This window comes from Plectropomus leopardus, chromosome 15 (genome assembly GCF_026936395.1).
Source record: "Plectropomus leopardus strain MGB_pleo_1.0 chromosome 15, ASM2693639v1, whole genome shotgun sequence".
NCBI classification, from domain to species: domain Eukaryota; kingdom Metazoa; phylum Chordata; class Actinopteri; order Perciformes; family Serranidae; genus Plectropomus; species Plectropomus leopardus.
In genome coordinates, this window is record NC_142190.1 from 30,510,999 (window position 1) to 30,530,423 (window position 19,425).

The 19,425-nt window shown below is 37.7% G+C and overlaps 1 protein-coding gene across 10 annotated transcripts in view; it reads left to right on the plus strand.

Annotated features, from left to right (window-relative positions):
- The window catches only part of bbx (BBX high mobility group box domain containing), a 39,872-nt gene that overhangs the window by 11,707 nt on the left and 8,740 nt on the right, over positions 1 to 19,425 (plus strand). For 7 of the 10 annotated variants that reach the window (XM_088088484.1, XM_042498928.2, XM_042498932.2 and 4 more), the window contains exons 2-11: positions 13 to 90; positions 7,077 to 7,248; positions 7,392 to 7,649; positions 9,872 to 10,076; positions 10,162 to 10,229; positions 10,389 to 10,463; positions 13,370 to 13,450; positions 16,221 to 16,286; positions 17,448 to 18,303; positions 18,409 to 18,541. In XM_088088484.1, the coding sequence (XP_087944610.1) occupies positions 7,090 to 7,248; positions 7,392 to 7,649; positions 9,872 to 10,076; positions 10,162 to 10,229; positions 10,389 to 10,463; positions 13,370 to 13,450; positions 16,221 to 16,286; positions 17,448 to 18,303; positions 18,409 to 18,541 (1,901 nt within the window). In that variant the 5' untranslated portion in view covers positions 13 to 90; positions 7,077 to 7,089. The remainder of the gene's footprint in view (positions 1 to 12; positions 91 to 7,076; positions 7,249 to 7,391; positions 7,650 to 9,871; positions 10,077 to 10,161; positions 10,230 to 10,388; positions 10,464 to 13,369; positions 13,451 to 16,220; positions 16,287 to 17,447; positions 18,304 to 18,408; positions 18,542 to 19,425) is intronic. The other 3 variants (XM_088088485.1, XM_088088486.1, XM_042498931.2) reach the window with 2 other exon arrangements.

A 19,425-nucleotide genomic window follows, 5' to 3' on the forward strand; every position in this document is an offset into this window, starting at 1 on the left:
TGTATTTTATAGGTCACCGTCATTGCATGACAAAGGCTGTGGCAGATTCATCTTCATCACTCATACAGCATTCCCATAGTTTTTTCTTCAGTAAGTATCCCCTTGTTTTTTCCACTCAACATTCATAAATACATACACTGGCATCACGTCTGGGTGATGTCCAGAGGAATACATGGGATCATTCATTCATTGATTGCTAATTTCATTTGTGTCATGTTAAGTGAACATCCAGAACAAGTGAAAACATGTTGAAAAATACAAACCGCCAAAGGAAAATATACAGAGATGCTTAATAATGTTCGTTAATTCAGCTGATCTGTTTATGTGCAGAACACTAACCCTTTAAAACACCTGATTCCTTTCAAAAACATGGGGAGAAGGCAAGTAGCAGCTTAACAAAACATGGCCCAAAAATTTGCAAAAATGTAATATGAAAGTTACAAGAGGAATACTTAAAAGTAAGCGAAAAAAGTAGTTGTTTTTTTTAAAAAAAAAAAAAAGAAAGAAAGAAAATGACCTTAAAACACTTAAAATAAATATGTTTTAATTTGATTTTAATTATTTTTTATTGTTTTCTGTAACAGATTTTTAAATTTAATTTTGTTATTATTTTAAATTATATTTATAAAAAATAAATTATTATTATCATTAAATTATATTTCTAATTATGTTTTCTAATAATCATCATCCCCTCTTTTTTAAATCAAATTGTTGGGTAATTTTCTCATCACCTTTCACTAATTTCCTGCAATGTGGGACATTTCTTGCCAAGTTGGTCATTGAGAGTAGTTAAACTCATCACATAGGTGCAAGGCTATTGAAAAACAGATTACATGAGGAAAAAGGTAACACCTGCACATTTACTCCATGCCACACAAGTTTATTCAAGACATTTCAATCCTACTTGGGTCTTTGTCAGGTTAAAAAAGAAGAATTAAGATCCGAGTAGGATTGAAACGTGTTGAATAGACGTGTGGCGTGGAGTGAGTGTGCAGGTGTTACCTTTCTCCTCATTTAGAAAGAAAACAAAACAAGTCACTTTGCTCAGATTTTAAATGGTCAAATAGCTTGAGAAAGGCATCTGAGCGCAGCACATGAAAACTGATGTCGATCCAGGCTTCAAAGGGTTAAAGGGATGGTTCAGATTTTTAAGTGGGGTTGTGTGGGGTACTTACCCATAGTTAGTGTATTACATACAGTAGATGTCAGTCGGCACACCCCAAGTTTGAAGAAGCAGACAGGAGTCCAACATGATAGCTAAGCAGTGTACTTCTGTGGAGGGGTCAGCAACAAAACATATTATAGCCACCCAAAAACATCCCACATAAAAAGGTCTAAATCAGTTTGAGTGTATGCTGTATTGAGAGGATTTTCACCGCTTTCCATTGGACAGCCTGTTTCAACACGGAAGCTGTTCACAGCTTTAGTTCCCCATCTACGCTCCACCAGATTTTATTGAGAAAAACAGTAATTTTAGCTTGCTGAACACAGGAGCTGCTGGTCTGCTGCTGCCTCAATCAGTTAGTTTGTGTTATTGTGTGACTTTGGTGAATCTAAACCAACCCTATTAAAAGCCACAGTCGCACAATAACAAACAAACTAAGTGATAAAGGCAGCGGCAGACCAGCAGCTCCTGTGTTCAGCACTGTTAAATCACTATTTTTCTCAATGGAGTCTGGCTTTGAAGAGAACATAATAACAGCTTCATTTCCTTGTTGGAAATCACCGTCTGATATTTAGGTGAAGCAGTGAAAATACCTTCACTATAACATACAGTTAAACTGATATCATTTGTTGAAGTGAGACTTCTTTAGTTGGCTAAATTACATTTTGTTGTTGACCCCTCCACAGCAGTAGATTAGCTTCCATGTCAGACTCCAGCCTGCTTCTCCAAACTGGGGGTGTGCCGACTCACATCTGCTGTATGTAATACGCTGCTTATGGATAAGTATTCCATACAAACCCAATAAAAATAAACTAAACTATCCCTTTAAAATGTGTAGCTAATAAAGAAAGCATTGCTGGGACAGTGTGCATATTTTTTTACAACCCTCTCTTGGTTTTGTTAGAGACCTCAAGTTGAACACATTGTATTGATGTGAGAGGGGCCGTAGTTATATTGTGTCATTATTATACTGAATGATGTAACAAGCACATCTTCAGTCCATTATAAGACCCTCGAGAGTGCAAGGATCAAAGACACACTGCCCATAGAGCAAATGCAATTATTGCACTGTAGTGCTCCCTTAATAGTTACAAAGAAGCCTTCAGTTCTCCAAATTATTTATGTAACTTTTTCCTAAAATGCGGTGACATGACAGAATCAATGAAATATTTCATTTATAAATCACTTTACTAAATCACTGTTTACTTGATCGCTTGCAGCAGTTTTTAAGGTATGCAGCTAACTGACCACAGTCTGTTGTGACTTTGTTCCTTTTATCTCTTTCACAATAAAAACTTGCCAAGGAGGACTCTAAGAAAGCACAGAGGCCATTAATGATCTTTTAGTGTCTTGTAGTGGACAGTGATAGAGACGATTGTGTTTCCCATTGGTCAATGAGTAATAGAAGCCTATTTTGTCCATATGCTTTTGTCAGATCAAATCATTGTGATGTTTTCTTTCCTCCCACTGACATTTTTTCACAACTGACAACAGAGATTATGAATTTTTCCTGAAATTCAAACTATCCAAAGAAGGAGGAATTAACACTTTTCTTACTAAAAGAACAAGGTTAAGACAAAGACTTGAGCTGTGTCACTCCATACTTTGTCCCCCACATTCTCTCTCCACCATTTTATTTGACAGTCTGAATTCTTAGGCCCAATCCCAAACTCCACACTCATGAATTTACTGACTTTGAGGTGCATTACCGCAAAGTGTGTGAGGGCTTAGGGTTGTCCCACTGTCAAATCGTCAAGTGCTTGAGGGCTCTCCCGCCGACTTTTTGAGCCCTTTATTCACACTTTCCATAAGTCTGCGTTTCTGCAGACTTTGCCTGTGGGACTAACCCACAATTCAAAATGTTGTGACGTTAAAACGGGGTTACCAGGGGAAGCCCCGAAGCATTTAAAAAAGAAAAAACAAACGGCCACAGTAAACAAGGCTGACCGGCACATGGGTTTTCAGCCTGGCATGTACATTATATGAACATGCCATATGAACATACTCTGCAATTACAAACTGAATTATCCAGATTAAAAAAAAAAAGTGTCATAAAAAGTTCCAGAAGCCAGAGACTTAAACATACAAACCCCCCCAAAAAATGAAGAAAACAAACAAAACCCCTGAATTAACATTTTACAGAAAAATAAAACAAAAGGTAAGTTTTTTTTAAGATTTTTTTTTTTTCACTTAACGCTAACTGTCCCATAATGTAATAAAGCCTATTTGTCAGATGTGAAAATGACAGTGGCGTGGATGATGCAACAACAAATACAAATTTAAAAAAATTCTCTGTTTGCCACTCAGTGATGTCTGATGAAAACACCAGCTCCAAATCCAATGTAGTTGGATCCGGAACAGTGTTCTTGAACTACTTTATAAAAGTAATTAACATACAATAGTCAATGTAGTTAAAGGTTGCACTTTTTCTGAATATCCTGTCTATGGTTTCATCAGAGGATGACCTAAACTTTCACAAGTGATACATTATTGATGTGTCAATGCTAGCTGACAGATTTTGTGAAAAACTAGTTCTAGGTTTAATTTGATTAGGTCTGTTTACATTGCTCTGGTCTCATTAGCAAACTGCTAGATGTCATTCATTGCCTTTCAGCTGAGATCAACATCTTTTCATGTAGTATGGCAGGACAAATAAGTATAAATGTTCGTCTTAAAGGAATACCTCATCCACGAAATGACCATTTGTAAATGGTTCGTCATGTTGTGTTGCCTTGAATTTGTATGAAAACTTTGTTTTTCTCGCATTCCTCCATGGAAAATTGCATACACATTGATTTATTGATTGATGGGGGATCGTGTTAACCCACAGTAACTATATCAAACATCCGATAACAAACTTTTACACAAATCATGCAGTATAATCCAAGTCTCACTTATCTAGTTGTGTTCAGTTCTTCCAAAAAAGATGCTTTTTTGCTTTTACTATTTAAAACCAAACTCCAATAAAGGGATTGTTTTTTCTTTAAATGCATGTGTTTTGGAAGTATAAAGACTATGACTGAATAAATGAGACTTAGATTATACTGCACGAGTTGTGTGAGAGTTTGTAGACGGATTTTGGGATAGTTTGGCTGTCATTAATGGCTGTCCCAAATCAGTCAATAAATCAATATGTTTGCCATTTCTTTGGAGACATGCGAGAAAAACACAGCCTTCAAGGTAGTTCAAGGTAACACAGCATGACTAAATGATTTACAAATGGTCATTATGTGGTTGAAGTATTACTTTTAAGTTTGTGGACACTAACTTGCATAAAAGCAAATCTTTAATTCCCATGATATTTTTCCCAATGTATTTAAATTTTTTGTAAAACATTTCGATTTTTCTCCTACACAATCAAAGCTTTGTGAAACAGTGTTATCTATTCTGTCCACTCAAAACGTCACTAAACTTAGCACAAAAATAGAATCTGCTCAGTTTAACATTACATTGGTCATTTTAACCTCATTTCTGCAATTGTGCTAAGATAACAGTAGTTACTCTCCTCCTTCTTCCACAGCTTATAGTGTTTGTTAGCGGTATTTTTCACGTGTATTGTTTTTGTGTTAGAAGTGTCAAAAATGCCCATATGTTGACATTTTTATCCAACAGTCACAAATCCTGGTGACTGCAACTTCACCTCCTGTTGCACCTTCATAATAAGAGCGCTCAAGTGTGTAGAAAAACGTGAATAAAGATAATTAGAAGTGGGCTTGATTGTAATGATTACTTTGCCCCCCCATTGAGACTTTCTCATTGGTGATTCAGTGCAGCTCTGTAGTAACCTTGCAGACCATGATTCAATAGTGGGCAGTGCCGAATTCTAAATCTAAGTCAGTACTAAGTCCGTCTGCTATAAATGACCATCCTTTGCAGCTCTGTTTCATGTTACTCATGGGTCTCGCAGTAAGGGGGATCCTCCAAGGCAAGTTGAGGGAGAAAATTAACATAGTAAATTAAGGCTAATGAAATAATGGTCAGTTGAGGCATAATTTGGCTTCTCCACTTGCTCCCTTGCTTATGTTAAATTAAACCAAATATAGACAGAAGCTGCAATTGGGAGGTTGAAAGGGCCTGTTACTTTTAAATCAAGCCCACCTTCTATAAAGCCTTAATTTGACAGAGATCAGCCCCCATTTTGGTATTAATAATTTTCAAAGATCAACTAATTTTAGTAATTTCTTAGAATTGTGACAGCACTAAAAAGCACATTTAGACTGAATTAGTTATAGATCTGTATCTCAGGATCAGCAGAATTAGAATTTCCCTCAGTATGATCAAAATCAGAAATAGTTTATTAATCCCCAGGGGGAAATCGTGGTTCGTTACAGTCACTCTGATGCCAGCATGGAGAATTATCGCAAGTAGAAATAAGTGCAAGCACAAGTATGTCAAAATATAAATGTAAGAACAGAAATACAGTAATAGAAAACAGTTTGTACAATATTTAAATATCTTAAAAAATAAATTTGTAATATGCTAAGTATGTAAATGTGTAATCTAAATATAATGAAATACCGTAATAGATATTAGCACGAATATGTGAATATATAAATCATGATATGGACACTGTATAAAGTGCGTAAAATATAAAACTGTGCCTTACAATACAATTTATAAAACTAGTATGTAAGTCCAAAATATACAAATTAAAATGTGTGTGTAATGCTACACTGAACAACTGAGTTGTAATTTTAAGATGAAGTAAAATGACGTTTCATTAATGACCATTATTTATGTTTAATATTACTTATTGTGGATGGTGCAACAGTGTTGCTGGATCTGTATGTTGATGTGTTGTGTTTCGGGAGTAACGATACAATCTGATTGATAAATCGATTCAGTGATCAACGATCCAATATTATTGATATTTATTATATGATATTTAGTGAAAACATCAATATATATCGTCATCTTTAAGATTCTCCTTTATGTTGAAATTCCCATGGCTTTCTATGGTCTCTGGAATTGCATGGCAAAGAATAAGTGATTAACCCCCCCTTTTCTAACTGCTTTTCTAAAGTAATCCAAGTGTCCTGAAGCTCCGACGTGCCAAGTTGTTTCGAAAATCATAACTGGTGACGTATTTTTGGCCTTGTTGTAGCCCGTAGCTCTAAGTGTGGGAGCTGCGTTAACGTATGCACGTTTGCAGTATCTGCACGTCAGTGTTTACATGCTATCCGGAAGCCTCCCCATACACAGTTAGCAGCAAGCAACAAGTCCCTTGTCTGATTAAAACCACTGTGAGTGGGGAGGCTTCTAGGTAGCATGGAAACACTGGCATGTAGATGCTATGAGCTCTTGGAAACTTTGGACAAGCAGTATGGAGACAATTTGTGATTTATTATGAATAATTTTAATATTTGGTTACCATTTGCTTCAATTGTTTGGGAGATGAGTAAAACGCCTTTCCGCTGTGAAACTCCGGCAGTGTTTTAAGGACCGACTTTCCATTGGCATGAGGGTCAGGAAATAAGAACTGAAATTTCATTTTTGGGTGAACTATCCCTGTAAGTTTATTTAGACGTTGATACAACCTAATTGCAGGAATCATGAAGAACAAAGTTCATTACATATGCTGAACTCCTTTTAATGGCTGTACTTAGAAAAAATAGGAGAGGACATCATTTTTTATTATTTTTTTTTATTTTATTTAATGGAGCAAGGTGTAGTCTAAACAAATGAGTTTTAAGTCTATGAAGTCAAACAGCCGTGATTTTGTTGAGCAGTTCAGCAGCGGGGCCTGGTTCATGGTGAGGGAGTACTGGACGGGCTTAAACACTAACTAATTTGGCAGCAGGTATCTGCTTCCATTATAAAAAATAACTAAATATGCACATTAGGATGCATGTTTTTATTGTGCATGTTTTGTATATGTTCTTATGGTGTGCCTAATCTTTTGGTTTTTAAGGTGCGGTAGTACCATGAAGGGTGGAGGAAGGGGTAAGGAGCCACCTGTTGCAGGCGAGGTCACTGGTAAGCGCCCCAAGCGCAAGTGCCTGCAGTGGCACCCACTTCTCTCCAAAAAGGCTCTGGATTTCTCTGAGGAGGAAGAGGAGGAGGATGAAGAGGAGCTGGAGAAGGTGTGTGTGTTTGATGGCTTGTCAGGCCATTTAACCATCTCTTTCCATGAACTAAACAACACATCGGTCAGTCTATCACATAGACAGGACAGAAAATAACCCTACAGCATTGCATCTGAAGGTTTTTATGAATGTGTTCTCAGCAGCCAGTGCTGTGTGGCCAGGACCAGGGGTCGCAGGTGCAATGTGGAAGCACAACAGAGGAAGTGGAGGAGGACTCGAATGAACAGCGGGCACGGCGGCCAATGAATGCCTTCCTCCTCTTCTGCAAACGCCACCGCTCCCTTGTGCGGCAGGAACACCCTCGCTTAGACAACAGGGGGGCCACCAAGATCTTGGCTGACTGGTGGGCTGTGCTGGAGCCCAAAGAGAAGCAGAAATACACTGACATGGCCAAGGAGGTGAGAACGCTTTCTGACACCTGCTCCTGTATTAACATTATTTCTAACTCTCTCGCACAGTAGGCAGGTTTCGATTATAGGTTTGCGCAAAACTTAAGGGATATTTTCAACATGTCAATAAAATTTACTTTGAGTGATGTTATGCAACTTCTCTTGCAATGTTACATTCCAAAAAGCATGTTGATGGATGTTCAAAACATCAGCAGGTTTATTTCTATTGCAGCTAATGCACTAGTCATTATTTCCAATCAAAGGCGACGTAGGCGTGTTGCGCGAGCAATAATGTAAAGGCAAGCCCCTTATGAGAGCGATCATATATGAGGGATTTCTGGTTGGTGATAGTCCACAATTTCAGATGAATTGTAGATTTCAAACTTCCGGATGATCAACTCAACTTTTGAAGAGTTACGTGATGCAATAACACCTCTTGTAGCACCTGCAGCATTATGAGGGAGCCAGTTCCTACTGACAAGCACATAGCAAAAGCATCATCTGACCCAAAAAAAGCAAAAAACTGTGTTTCCATTGCAGTTTTGTGAAAGATGGCTTTTTGGAATCGCCTGAAATACTACCGCATGCAAGCATAAAAACTTTATTGCAATAACTGGGAGTTTGTTTCAAAATTGAGGTGTTGGCTGTTGAGGTGCATATTTTCATATTCACAATTTCAGTTTATGCAGTTTGAGATTTAATGGAAACCCGCCTGGAGTAACTTGACAATTTGGAAAAGTATTTTAAAATTTTAAAGAGCTGGTGCAACTTGGTCGGACACACTAAACGTGTGCAACGTCTCTTTTACAGCATAGCAGACATTCCAGTTATAAAGGTTGACATGTTGCATTGGTACCCCGTGTATTTCAGCTGTTACTGCGAGTGCAGAGGTTGATTAGAGTTCCACACCAAACCTGGAGACATTTGGAGAAGTTATTTCACATGAACAATTTCTATAATTGTTTTATTTTCTGTGGTTTGAAGTAGGCAGGTATACAATTTAGTATAATTCTAAATGAAGGCTGTCTGAAATCAATTCCTATATATTATGAAATGCAGCGTATTAACTGTCCGCCATTTCAACCATTTGAAACCTGAGAAAATAGGCTTAATTCCTTTCAAATGCATGTACATAAGACAATGAGCAACTTTACAAGACTCCCGAAGCAGCAAGAAATGAGTTGAAAGTTACAAGAAAATTACCTGAAATTAGAAAAAATAGAAAAAACAAAAATGAAATAACACAAACAGGAATGAAAAAAGCTAAAATAAAACAAAAACTCATATTAAAAAATATAGATTTTTGTAACCTAATTTTACTTTAAATATATAATTTTTAATAATTATGAATTTGTCTTAATATGTTTTTCTAGCTATTTGATTGACAATTCCCTAACCCTCTATCTTTTAAGCTGATTTTCAGATCATTTTCTTGTCGCCATTAATTAATTAAAATGTATTTAAATTTATATTTATATTAATTTATATTTATTTTTTTTTCTTTTCTTTTTTGCTATTTGCAGGGCATTTCATGCCAAGTCGCTGATTGCATGTTTTTGAAAGAAGTCAAACCAATTTGCTGACATTTTTAAGGTTCCACTGCTTATGTGAAAGACGTCTAAATGCATCAAAAGAAAACTGATGTCGATCCAGGTTTCAGCAGGTTATTTGACAATTTGAAAGCGATGCTCTGAATCAGAAATTTATAGAAAATGATCTTTATGTTAATGTACATTAGTGCCTCAGAAATGTTTATGATGGAATGAAAAAGAATAGCGTCCATAGCATGTACACACATTTGGTAGATGTGACGATTACTGTCAACACTACACCTGATGATGCTAACAGACGATGGCTCATACATGTCTGAAGGACCCATTATCAACGCTTTTATTATGTAACAGCTGTTTTATGGGCAGAAGTGCCTGAGGGAGGGATTTCAGTTCAGACGAATGACTGTTGGAGGGTTATTTGTTTATGTTGTCAATCTATTCTGATCAAACCACACCCACACAGTCCTAATGAAGCACATTAGCAGATTTTTTGACTATTAAACTCTGGATAGATAACACCAATTGATGTTATTTTTCCAAACTTTGACTCTGATTGTTGCTTAATTTGCCATCAGTGTGTAATGTAATAGTGAATTACATTGTTTTAGATTTGATGTTTTAAAACCAGGGGCTTTAAGATTTTTCATGCAACCAAATCTCTCCTGTTTGTTCTTTCAGTACAAGGACGCCTTCATGAAGGCAAACCCCGGCTATAAGTGGTGTCCCACCACCAGCAAACCAGTTAAGAGCCCTTCCTGTCCGCCTGTCAGCAACCCCCGCAAAAAAGTTTGGTCCTTCTCTTCCAACACAACCAAGGACTCCACCACTGCCAAAAAAGTGCCCAAAACTGACAGCATGCCACAGTTAAACTTTGCCATGGCAGGTTTGTATAAGAAAAGATTGTTTGTTCAGTGACAACAAGACAAAATGTTGGATTGTTTTTTGTCTTGACTGTCCTTCTTTGTCAGATCCTACAAAGATGGGAGGCCTTAGCATGCTGCTGTTAGCTGGGGAACATGCCCTCACAAACAGAGAGGTAGGTCACTTTTGGAGGCCACCCTTGTAATTCAGCTCTTTGGTCACACTAATCACTGATGCCAGTATCTCTGTAGCAAAAAAAAAGTGTTGTTAAATTATGTTTTGATTTGTTGAAATTTAACAGACCATCTAACCCCACTGTTGTTTCCCTCTTTAGATCCCTTCCAGCACTAAACCTAGTTTACCTGACACCGCCAGCGAAGGGAACTCATTTCCAGGGGATGAGGAAGAGGTGTGTCCTGAGACCATATTTCTCTTTCCTCTTTGATCTGTGTATTTTAGACGAGATACTCGAGGTTGTGTTATCTCTCTAAAGCAGGATGTACACAACTGTTTTTACAAACTAAATAATACCCAGTCCTGCACATGGTGTGCTGGAGTTGCTAGTGGTAGAAAAAAAGTACATTTACTCAGGTACTATGATTAAGTACAAATTCAAGGTACTTGTACTACACTTGAGTATTTCGATGTTACTTGCTTTGTTACTGAATACCTCAGATTATTGCTTAGTGAACATTACATACACTGACAAGCATTGTATTTTATGTCTCCATCTGCTGGTGGGCCATCACAATAAGAATATGTATACTATGATGTTAATTCCACTGCAGAGGAGATTTGAGAGGCACTAAAAAAAGTGGATATATCAATACAAGTATCAGTTATTGGCCAAATAAGTTATTATATATCGGCATATATGATATTGGCAAAAAATTCAATACCATGCTTCCCTACTTATATTATAACATATGCTATTCTGAAACGGGACATTCTACATGTGGTTAAACTGACAAACTGGGCCACACTGATCAAATATGTATCAATGCATTGCCTATTTCTTGTATCAAATGTTTTCAGAAATGTACTGCTTAGCTTTAAGATGAAAAGTTGTGACCCAGCTGCCATGTTGAAAATGCCTAAACAAAGAACATTCTGCCGGCCAGGTCACAAGCTTTAATATTTTACAGCTAAACAATACACTACGTTATGTTTCTGAGAGTTTGCTCCTGACGGTGGGCAGTGTTCACAAACCTCCTTATTTAACAGCTAAACCGTACACTAAAATATGTATCTGAACATACAGTCATGGAAAAAATTATTAGACCACCCTTGTTTTCTTCAATTTCTTGTTCATTCTAATATCTGGTACCACTAAACGTATAATACAATGAACACAACAAAAAATGCAGCTGGTCACATAATACTTTATGTCCTATTTGACATTCTTAAGCTTAATTGATTCCCAGGGTATATAAGAGGCCATTTCATGTCACAAGCAGCACTGCACATGCAAAGGCCTAGAGTGGTTTCCTGCTTACATTCAAGCCGTAGCACAACTCAGAAGTTGTCAGCTCTCACATAATGCCTAAAACAAAAGAATTATGTGAAGCCACAAAGGCAGCCATCTTGGCACTGCTGGAAATTGGCAAATTGGAGAGACAGGTAGCGAAAAAACTGAAGATCTCCAAGACAGCCGTTCATTACAACAAAAAAAAACAAGCTGAACATGGCACTACCAAATTGCTACCTGGCCGTGGCAGGAAACGTCTTTCTACCCCACGAGATGACCGTGCACTCATCCGTTCCTGTGTCAGGAATCGTCGTCAGACCTCCAGGGACCTTAAAAATGAGTGGGCACTGTCGAGAAATGTGACTTGTTCCGCAAGGACAGTTCGAAACCGACTTGTTGAAGCTGGTTTGAAGTCACACAGAGCACGCAAGAAGCCCTTCATCAATGAAAGGCAGAGGAAGGCCCGGTTACTCTTTGCTCGAGACCACAAGGATTGGACTGTTGATGATTGGGCTAAGGTTCTCTTCAGTGATGAATCCAATTTTGAATTGATGCCCACTCCAGCCAACTTACTGGTTAGGAGGAAGCCTGGAGAAGCTTACAACCCAGACTGTCTTGCCCTACAGTAAAACATGGGGTGGATCAGTCATGATCTGGGGTTGTTTCAGTCTGAGTGGAACAGGGCAAATGCAATTGTGTGAAGGCCGAATGAACCAGGTCATGTACAGGACTACCCTTGAAAACAGTCTTCTTCCATCAGCTGGAAAACTCTTTCCTGCCTCGAATGACTGGATTTTCCAACAAGACAATGCCCCTTGCCACACGGCAAGGTCAGTTAAAGCCTGGATGGAGAACCACAACATTCGCACCATGCCTTGGCCTGCTCAATCACCAGATCTTAATCCAATTGAAAACCTGTGGAAAATCATCAAACTCAAAATGGAGAACCACAAGCCCAAAAACAAAGAAAATTTGTTTGAATTTGTCCAACAGGAATGGGCTGCTGTGACAGCAGAACAATGTCAGAAGCTGGTGGAGAGCATGCCAAGACGCATGTCTGCAGTCATCAAAAACAATGGTTATGCAATCAAGTATTAACTCTTGTGTGTATCATGTGTTTAAAGCAAACAGAAAAGAAAACATGGAATGCTTGAAAGTAGTGTTTTTTGGCGGTGCAATGCCATAGCTATTGATGTAAGAATTTAAGTAATTTTGGTTATTATCAAGAAAACCATGGAAAATGAATAGTTCTTAGTTCTTAAATTAAACTCTCATGAGCTAGTTTTGTTGTTATCATTATAATTGTCCAAACAAATGCACCTTTAGTTGAGCCAGGCATTAAAATTAACAAGAAATTGAAGAAAACAAGGGTGGTCTAATAATTTTTTCCATGACTGTACATATGAGGTGATAAATAGTCAATGCAGTAACAGAATCTTGATTGATATTTGATCAGCACTGCCTAGTGTGACAGTTTGACTGCAGTTTATGAGCAGTGATTGACATTATTGACAGCTGCATTAGAAACTCCTGGGCTCTGATTGTTTTTTTTTTCAGTGGGCTGATTTTAACAAATGCCATTAGAGGAAAAGGTGCAGGAGGAGGGACTCTTTTTTTTCCTCTACAGACTATCGGCTGCATATAATACATACTGATAAAGTGACAATTTCAGCAAATATGACAAAAAGTTATTTTCATAAAATTGAAAAACAGCTTTTTGCGTGCTTTTATCATTTTCCCTGAAATTGATGACTTGGATGGCAATTAGCCGAACCTGTTTTAAAACTGAATTATTATTAAATAACTTATAATGGAATTGCCTTGTTCCCCCCCGTTTGATTCCACAGATGTTGTCTGGGACGATACCAAACAGAGTGCCTGACGTCACTGAAAGCAGGGTCGAGTCTGCCCTTTCCCCTCTGGCAGAGGTAGGACTTCAGTTCAATTCTTTAATGATGCACCAGTTATCAAGAGTGAGTTTTTGTCTACAAACTTTCGTGTTACACAACAATTTAAATGTACAGAGACAACATTTAAGCATTTGCTTAATTTCTTTCAAAAAGGCAATGAGCAATAAAAAAACCCCTCAAAATTAGCAAGTAATTAGGAAAAAGTACAAGAAATTATAAATACAGTTTTTTGTTGTTTTTTTCCTCCAAACCTTTTTTTTTCCAGTCTTCTAATTCTACTAATTTCTTGCAATTGGTATAACATTTCTTACTAACTTTTTCATTGCTTTTTTTCTCATGTTTTTGTTTGAAATCACACGGGGCTCCTGTTAGCTCACCTGGTAGAGGGGATGCCTCATGTACAGAGGTCGTGTCTTTACCACAGCGGGGACCTGTGGACCTTTGCTGCATGTTATTTCCCCTCTCTGTCTCCCCCTTTCATGCTTAATCTGTCCTGTAAATAAAAGGTATAAGTAAAAAATAATCTCTAAAAAAAGAGAGAAAACACAGTAATTTGTTCAGGGTTCAAATCCAAGAACAATGTCTGAGAGCAGCAGCAACATGTTGCTATATAAATGTTTTACAGCAGACATTTGTCACAGTGGTGTGAATAACAACATTAAATATGCCATTTAGGTGAACAACATGTCCAGTGTAATTTCCTTTAGTCATTGAAAATTGACAAAATTGATTTTAAGCAATCATATTACTTTTTGGTAGAACCCAAATCACCACTGTCTAATCAGTAAATGGCAAGAAAATGACCTGCATTGCAAGTTTAGTGCCACCCTCAGTAGAAAATTTGAGTTTTGCACACTACATATCACAAAATCCAACAGGCAAAATCAGTTTAGCTAATATTGTGCTTTCAAAAGATGAGTTAAAAGAAGTTCAACTTTCAGAAACACACACAACAAACAAAGCACTACGGGCATGTACCACTGTCTGAGAACAGTGGGTTAGTGGGTTACCTAAACTTTTTGATGTTTTGGCTATCGTGAAGCTGGCTAACGTTTAACCATCACCATGGTAACCTTTGCTGCCATGCTAACCTGCAGTGAAGCAGTTTAATATTGCATTTATGTGATGCCGAAAGGTAGTAGTTTCCAAGTTCGGAGGTCATTCTTCTGACTTCAAAGCCACAAAGAAGATGGGTTGCATTTTAATGCTAAGAGAGTTTAAAAAAGAGGTTAATAGCATTTTTTAGTTTATTTATATATTTATATATTATTTTATTTTTTATATATTATACCATATAACAATTAACATGATCAAAAATTTATATTTAATACGTGAATAAAAAAAAAGTTTCTTATCATTGATGTTGACTTTTGCCCGCCATGTTTATGCATTTGTGATGTCAAGTCGGCAATTTGTGTTATAAAATAAAGTTGTCACCAGTGTTAGTATACTCTCCTGGCATGCTTACTAAAAGTAAATGATAGCTACTAGGAACAAAATAATGAAATATATATAATATTTTTACCACCAATTGTTGACACTCTTTCCATGCTTTCTGCCATTTCTGATGACCTGAAACGTCACGCAAACGTCACAACTTGGCAAATCAGGTATCATCAAAGTTTTCCAATTTCTCACTCGCAATAATGACTTTGGAGGGCCGTTCATGTGCTTGTAACTCGTAACTTGTAAATACAGTAAATAAGATATTTCCGAGGAGCACGTGAAGGCAGCATAACTTGAGAATCAGATCAAATCCTAATCCTGACAGGGACAAAAGTTTACAACGAACTGACAAGTCAAACAGTACAAAAGATATTTTCATAAATCAGTTGAAATTCTTTGCTGCTGCAGGCTTTCTATGTGTGCTCACTGATTTTCAAACAGAGCTTCAAACAGTCACAAAGACAGTAAACCACACTTAATCAGTCCGTAATGCCGATTATAGCTGCGTATTAACAGCACAGTTTCTTTCATCCTCACAGGGTTTCTGACAGCATCAATGCTTTTAGACTCTTATTCCATCTCCGCAGTTCAGAATAATATGTGGAAACTTGTGATGATGAGTGGAAATAAAAAGTACACCCTTTGTTGTCTTTTATTAGAAAAACAACCCACACACTGTTAATAAGCCCCATGATAATACATGCATCATTTTACCCAGATAGACCTCATCAGACAGACATTAACTGCTTTTCTTCTCTGCTTTTGACAGCAGACACAGAATAGCATTGCATAGTCATGCCCACACATATCTATAGTTTTATAGTCTCACTTTTAATAGTTTACATTTTCATATTTGGTTCCAGTTTTGTAATTATATTGTATAAATTCCACCTGCTTGAATATCACTTCATGCTGTTGCTATAACCAAATTCTCCAGCAGATGTCACTGTTTCATCTCATGTCGAACCAAGTAATTACCTTATGGTTCTGATCAATATGTCTGTAACTAAAAGCTCCATGTTTTCAAGTGAATGTGCTAATATCTGTATTATTTTCAAAAATATGAGAAGTCGGCAATGAGCAACTTTAAAAAATAAGCAAGTAATTAGTGCAGGAAAATGACCTGAAAATTAGCACACACACACACACACACAAACACAAAGCATGAGAAAGTTGAGTGGAGGTGCAGGCCCCAGGTCTCTCCTACTGTAACAGTTAACGCAGTGGTATTTGTTGTAGAAATACATATTGCTGAACAGTTGCAGCATCTACAGAAATCTGTGCAGTGTGATCTCTGTAAAAAACACAGCAAATAATAAACCCTGTTACTGTATGTCCACAGTCATCTCTCTCTGCGGCACCTGAAGGAAAACCCTGCAGACAGTCCGCTCTCTTCCAGCTGGCTGAGGTAAGACATTTCACAGTTTGCACATAGTTGGACTTTATTTATCAGTTATCTTTACCATCAGAGATTTAAAGATTGTAAAAATGTTGACCATGTTGACAAAGCTGACAACGATGCCTCGTATATGAGTGTGAAACAACAAGAAAATAGTCTGTTGGCTGCAAACAAACATTGAAGTTTTGTCATGTTTAAGTGATGAAAGCAATTAACCCTTCTTCATTTTTGAGAATTTTGGCTGTGTTCATGCATATGGAATACATTTTGGCAGGATTGTGTATTTTTGTTTAATCAGCTCAGCTCCTACAATACATCTAAAATACACTGTGCAAACAGAATTGTTACATTCATTCTGTTAAGTGCCATCAAAGAATGAAAACATGAATTGTATTATTTCTGGGTGTCATTTTGGGCTTTTGCCTTGGAATTAATCATTTTTACTATTTTTCACTTCATGAAGTCATTTTTTGCCATATTTGGCATCAGGAGAAAATATATGCTATTTCCACTAAGTGCAGTGTCACAATTATTGTTGTGGCAAGTAATTGTTATATCCCAGACTGTGATCATAGTGACATCATGACAGAAACCTGACATTTAAAGAGTTGAAATTTTGAAAACTAGTTAGTATTTGATATTTATGATCAGGACTGATGCTATTTAAAAAAAACTCAATGAAAGAAGAATAAAATATTAATGCATAATATTTTTTAAAGATTTAAAAAGCGCATTTTGTAGAGGGATACGAGTGTGTGTAATATAAAAGCGGGCCCTAAAGGGTTAAATTAATTGTTTGTTTAACAATGCCAATGTGGTGACAGACACAGAAAATGTCATATTGCAACTGTGTCTTTCTCTCACCGGATTCTGTGTCATATGACACATTATCACTAATGCTATCATTAGATCCACACACAAGTGTATAGAAATATCTGCCTAGAAAATATATAAGATTTATTAAGCACACACTAAAAAGCAAGGTTTTATTTCAGCCATAGGAGGAATAAGGTATTCAGTCATAGCAATAAAAAGAGACAAGCTTACAATATGCAATTAGCAGAAGCTTTGATTCATTTTGAATTATAGAAATGTATTAAGATATATTAAGATATTATTAGGAGCAAAGATTGTTGTTAAATGTTTAACATGTTTTTTTTTTTTCTTAAGATGTGCTTAGCATCTGAAGCTGGAAAGATGGACACAGTGGTGTCTCCGCCTGAGGACAGCTCCTCTACAGCCTCTCTCCAGCAAACTCCTGTCAAGCCAGAGATCAAGGAGGAGAAAGCAGACAGTGACCAGTGTCCTTCCTCCTCACACACAGCAGCCCCCCCACCTTCGCTCTCCTCCGTCTCTTCTACCTCCACTGATGCCATTCCCCCACAACTCAGCAGCCAAAACGCACGTGTCAAAAACAAGAGCAAGAAGAAAGAGGCGGCCAAGCCGAGCGATAACGATGAGGCCACCTGCTCTGCGAAGAAGATCATCAAGAAGTGCAACCATGGAGAATCAAACATGGACAGTGTTTTCAGTACCATTGAGGCTGTGGCTAAAGGGGCCTGGAAGGACTCAGAGGAGAAGCCCAAGAAGAAGATCCAGAGCAGCCCTACTGCTGGGAGCTCTGCTGTGCCCAAAAAGAAGAGCAAGCCCAAAGTCAAGACTTTTGTCAAAGAGAAAGAGGAGGAGATGGAGGACGACAGCGGGCAGTGTGGACAGCACAGTTCTTCTGAGGTGGAAATGAAGGAGGAGATGACCGTCAGCCCCAAGACTGAAGCAGAAGAAGCAAGTCCAGGAAGCACAGACCTGCGGGGCAGCATGGCAGACGGCCATCCCTCCCCCTGCAGCCCCTCACCTGCAAAACTCAAAGAAGATGACAAGGGGAAGGAGAGGTCGAGCGAAGGGGCCTGCGACTCCAACACAGAGAGTCACGGCTCCAGGAAGTCGGAGCGCAGCTGTAAAGGCGCCTTGTATAAAACGCTTGTTTCTGAGGGAATGCTGACGTCACTGAGAGCCAATATCGACCGAGGTATCCATTATGAGTCAAAGGCACACTGATTCATGAACATAGGAGGCATAATCTATATAGTTGATGTTTTCCTGTATGTGTGACTTGTTGTATGTGCATCCGCAGGTAAAAGAGGTGCTTTCCGAGCTTCTGATCATGATGCAAACTGGAGCGATGACAGCTGGGCAGTTTCTCAGATTGGACCTAATAACCCCAAGAAGCTGAAAAAGTCCAAGTCCAAAGATGAATGTTCACAAGGGTGAGTCATGTTTCCTCTTGTTACGCTGTTGTAGCTTTTTGTGTAACACACAGCACAGTCATTTTCCAGAGTAGAGATGAAATGGCTCATTTTCTTTCTTTTTTTAAGTGTCTATATCTTATGTGAAACATACTATGGAAAAACTGAAAAATCTAGTACTACATATTGTTCGCACTTCCACTGAACTCATTAAGCACATTACTTCTTCTTAACCAACCACATCCATCAATAATCACATTTCTTGGATTAATATACACTGAGGTGATTTTTGCATAGCTAATTTTCTGAGTAGTGAGCACATACTTACACAGTTGCCTTGCAGAAACCAGTCTGTTTCTGGCTCTAAAGGCATTCAGAAAGGACTAGAGAAGTTTCCTACTGTCTGTGTAAATAACTTAATTACTAGTGGATATCGCAACTGTGGAATGTATTTTTATACAGAATCAGCTCCCCTCCTTCACAATAGCTAAAATGTCACAAATAATTGCTGTCCTGTCTGAATTAGACTGCTGTCGTCCAGATTTGTTTTTATTGAAAATTTATGTTTAATCATATTTTTTTCAGTTATAACATCATATTAACTGCACCTGTGACATGGGTCTTGGTTACACTGATGCCTTGATCCTACTCGACACATCCACTGCCATTACTTTTAGTCATGCCTCCACTATTAATACAGTGGTCCCTCCTTTATTGCAGGAGTTACGTTCTAAAAATAACCTGCAATAGGCGAAATCCGCAAAGTAGTCAGCTTTATTTTTTACAATAATACAATAATACAATTTACAATTTTTTTTTATTATAATTATAACCCCTCACTACACACTTTACACACTTTTCTAGGACAGGCATTATCATCATAACATAACACATCAACACAAACG